Here is a 2,819-nt window from a genome sequence, read left to right as displayed (position 1 = left end):
GATAGACTGGTGACCTGTCCAGGGATGGATTTCTTCACCATGTTGGCTCGATGTTATAGATCTTTGCCTTATTAGAAGATTCAATGCTGCTCAAGATTCTCTGCGACTTCTACAAAGTTTAATTCATCATTTACATCTCTAACACAATGCCTTACATTCTTTTGTTACTTGTTTGAGTCATTTCCAGCCATAAGAATCCCACTAGGCAAATCAAACTCATTATACATTTTACTTTGAGTACGGACATTTTTGGGCTTACCTGTGTGACAGGAACCACAAATACATTTTTGTCCAGTGAACAAAACCTGTGTACAACCTGGTGAGGTCTCTGTGCTTGCTAAGGGTGAGCTAGAGTCTGACCTCTCCTGCAGAGCTACTAATGGTCTGCTATCAGCTGTCAGACTGGGTTTGTGCCAGCAGCAGCCAGACACAGTGGGTGAGGAAGGAGGGTGGTGGGGGGTATGGGGGGTGTCACCTCTTCCTGGTCCAGCATCTGCTCCTTCAGCTTCTCCACCAGCTGAGACTGCTGGTTGATCTCATCATCCTGGAGGAAGGTAAGAACAGGAGGACAGACAGAGCAAAGGAGGAAGATCACACATCACTCATGTGTCTCCACAATCACAGCCAACCGCGACACCTACTGGCCAAAAGAAATACTGCACGTGAGAAGGACACTAATCAGAGACGTCTTCGATTTACAATAGAATAAACATGCTGTTGTTATTGCTGTGCTTGAATTTAGATTTTTTTTAAAATCTCTTGATGTAAGTTATGAAATTGTGACATAGTTATTAGGATGTGACCCTCTGAACCCCTAGACCTTGGTTCTAAAAGGGCACGTTGTCTTTAAAAATTGCTAAAATTACATCATGTATCAAAGAATCCAAAAAACTTTAAAAACAAAAAGATTTTTTTTTAAACTTTGCAATGGTTTTTGAATAAATCGTGTACTGTATGGGCTTCCATTCAGAAAAATAACCCAAATCTAAGCTTAAAATTGTGATATTTTATTAAAATAACAAAATATAAATAAATAGACTGTTTGTACCAGATAAACTAAAACAAACTGTGTGTCCTCTGGCACAAATGTGAAACAATGAGTGACTCAGCTGTGAGCAACAATCCCAGGGCAAAAAGTTCAAGTTGTTGGAAGATGCACTCAGCGTGGCAAAATATCTGGCTAGAGTTATTGTGCAGAGTTATGAGTATAAAAATGTAGATAGTTAAATATGTATTGTATGCAGAGACCAGAATTGGGCTGAGGGCACTTGGAATAATTCTGCAAATATGGCATTTGATAACTCCAGATTTTTTCAATTTTTGTGAAATACATAGTCAAAAAATGTCAACTGTTTTGCATCATATTGCACAGAAGACATTTTTGAGTTCTCTCTTCTTCTCGCCATTGCTGTGCTGTTTCTATAAAGGTGTGGGGGTTAAAATTGCAGTAACAATGAGGCCACAGTGAGAAAACATGTGAGAGGAGAAAACAGGGGTTTAAACAAGCCTGATAATTACTCTGTTACCTCCAGTCCATTTGTGAGAAGAGGGGCAAAAAAGCAAAAAGCAAATATTTTAGATATAGACATTGAAAGTAGACTTCATATATTTTTAGCGGAGGCCTGGGTTTTGCCTGCTGGCCACTGTTTTTCTTTGACTGATATAGCCAGAAGTCTTATTTCACTTGAGAATGAACAACAAATGTACTTCATGAACAGACTGCATATGAGAACATTCTTACAAGCACACTGAATATTCACTAATAATGCCTAAACATAGTTTCAGCTTAGTATTAATATATTTTTGCACTTTGCACTGATGTTTTATGTGTTGTCCTTTCATACTTTCAGGTCGTCTTAACTTGATAGATGTCATCACCTTTGATCAGGGACATTGTTCTGAACTATCCAACTACCCTCCAGGGATGAGCTTTGAAGGATGTGAACACGCTGCTAGATGCATCTTTGGTGTGGATATACCAGCTTGCACAAAAGACTGAACTTTTTTGGAGGCTGTGAGAGAACAAATGACTCCAAACATGTACAGCCTCATTACCTTGTCGTCCATCTGTTTGTAGAGCTTGGCCATCTCTTCCTCGTACTTCCCCGTCTCTGCGCCAGTGAGTTGGACTCCAGGCAGGATGTTGAGGGCCGGTTTGGGTGCTGCTGCCTTATCATTGCTCGTAGCAGTGTCCAGGGCCTGGACCTCTGCTTTGGCCTTCTCCTTGTCAAACTGCTCCTCCACCGGCACATTCTCTCCTGCAGGAGGCAGCAGAACGGAGACATGAGAGCATCAATGCTCCTTCAGAGAAAATGTTACGGCAAAGGAACCACATAAAAACTCTTCAAATGATTTATTTAAGGTGACAATAATATAAAATAAATATGCAGATGATATTCATGAACACTGTTGTCTGATATGGGACTGAGGCAGGTGTGATCATCCACGTTCTCTGAAGTGGACGACAGTAATATTGTTCATGGTGCTGCTAAAATGGAAACAAAGGACTCTTTCTTTAACCGCGGCCTTTGAAGGTCCAAAATAGGTGTGTGTGACTCAGCTCTAACAAGAAAAGAGCTGAATCACTGTGGAGCTGGACTAAATGAGACTGAGTAGATTCTCATCATCCAAGTCATGGTATTCCTCAGAACAGGGACGGCAGGTATAGAAACCCTGCATGGAGCTGGTGTGTCTGAGAACACCCAAACCAGGCTGAGCAGTGTTGTATGTGCAGTCCAGTGCAGCGAGGGGTGCACAGACCTATATATAGAGGAGAATAAACAGCAGCTTCTTAAGCGCATGGATACAGGAGAGCCAGG

At 41.4% G+C, this 2,819-nt stretch overlaps 1 protein-coding gene across 1 annotated transcript in view; it reads right to left on the bottom strand.

The window, feature by feature from the left end:
- The window catches only part of LOC103361599 (kinesin-1 heavy chain-like), a 28,269-nt gene that overhangs the window by 13,965 nt on the left and 11,485 nt on the right, over nucleotides 1-2,819 (bottom strand). Inside the window, exons 12-13 of the mRNA XM_008287727.1 lie at nucleotides 2,056-2,258; nucleotides 476-544 (exon numbers count right to left, since the gene is read on the bottom strand). Coding sequence (XP_008285949.1) covers nucleotides 476-544; nucleotides 2,056-2,258 — 272 coding nt within the window. The remainder of the gene's footprint in view (nucleotides 1-475; nucleotides 545-2,055; nucleotides 2,259-2,819) is intronic.

The sequence above is a fragment of the Stegastes partitus genome, unplaced genomic scaffold (genome assembly GCF_000690725.1).
Source record: "Stegastes partitus isolate 25-593 unplaced genomic scaffold, Stegastes_partitus-1.0.2 Scaffold516, whole genome shotgun sequence".
In the NCBI taxonomy this organism is placed as follows: Eukaryota; Metazoa; Chordata; class Actinopteri; family Pomacentridae; genus Stegastes; species Stegastes partitus.
The sequence above is the reverse complement of the archived record's forward strand: the minus strand, read 5'-3'. Positions and strand labels throughout refer to the sequence as shown.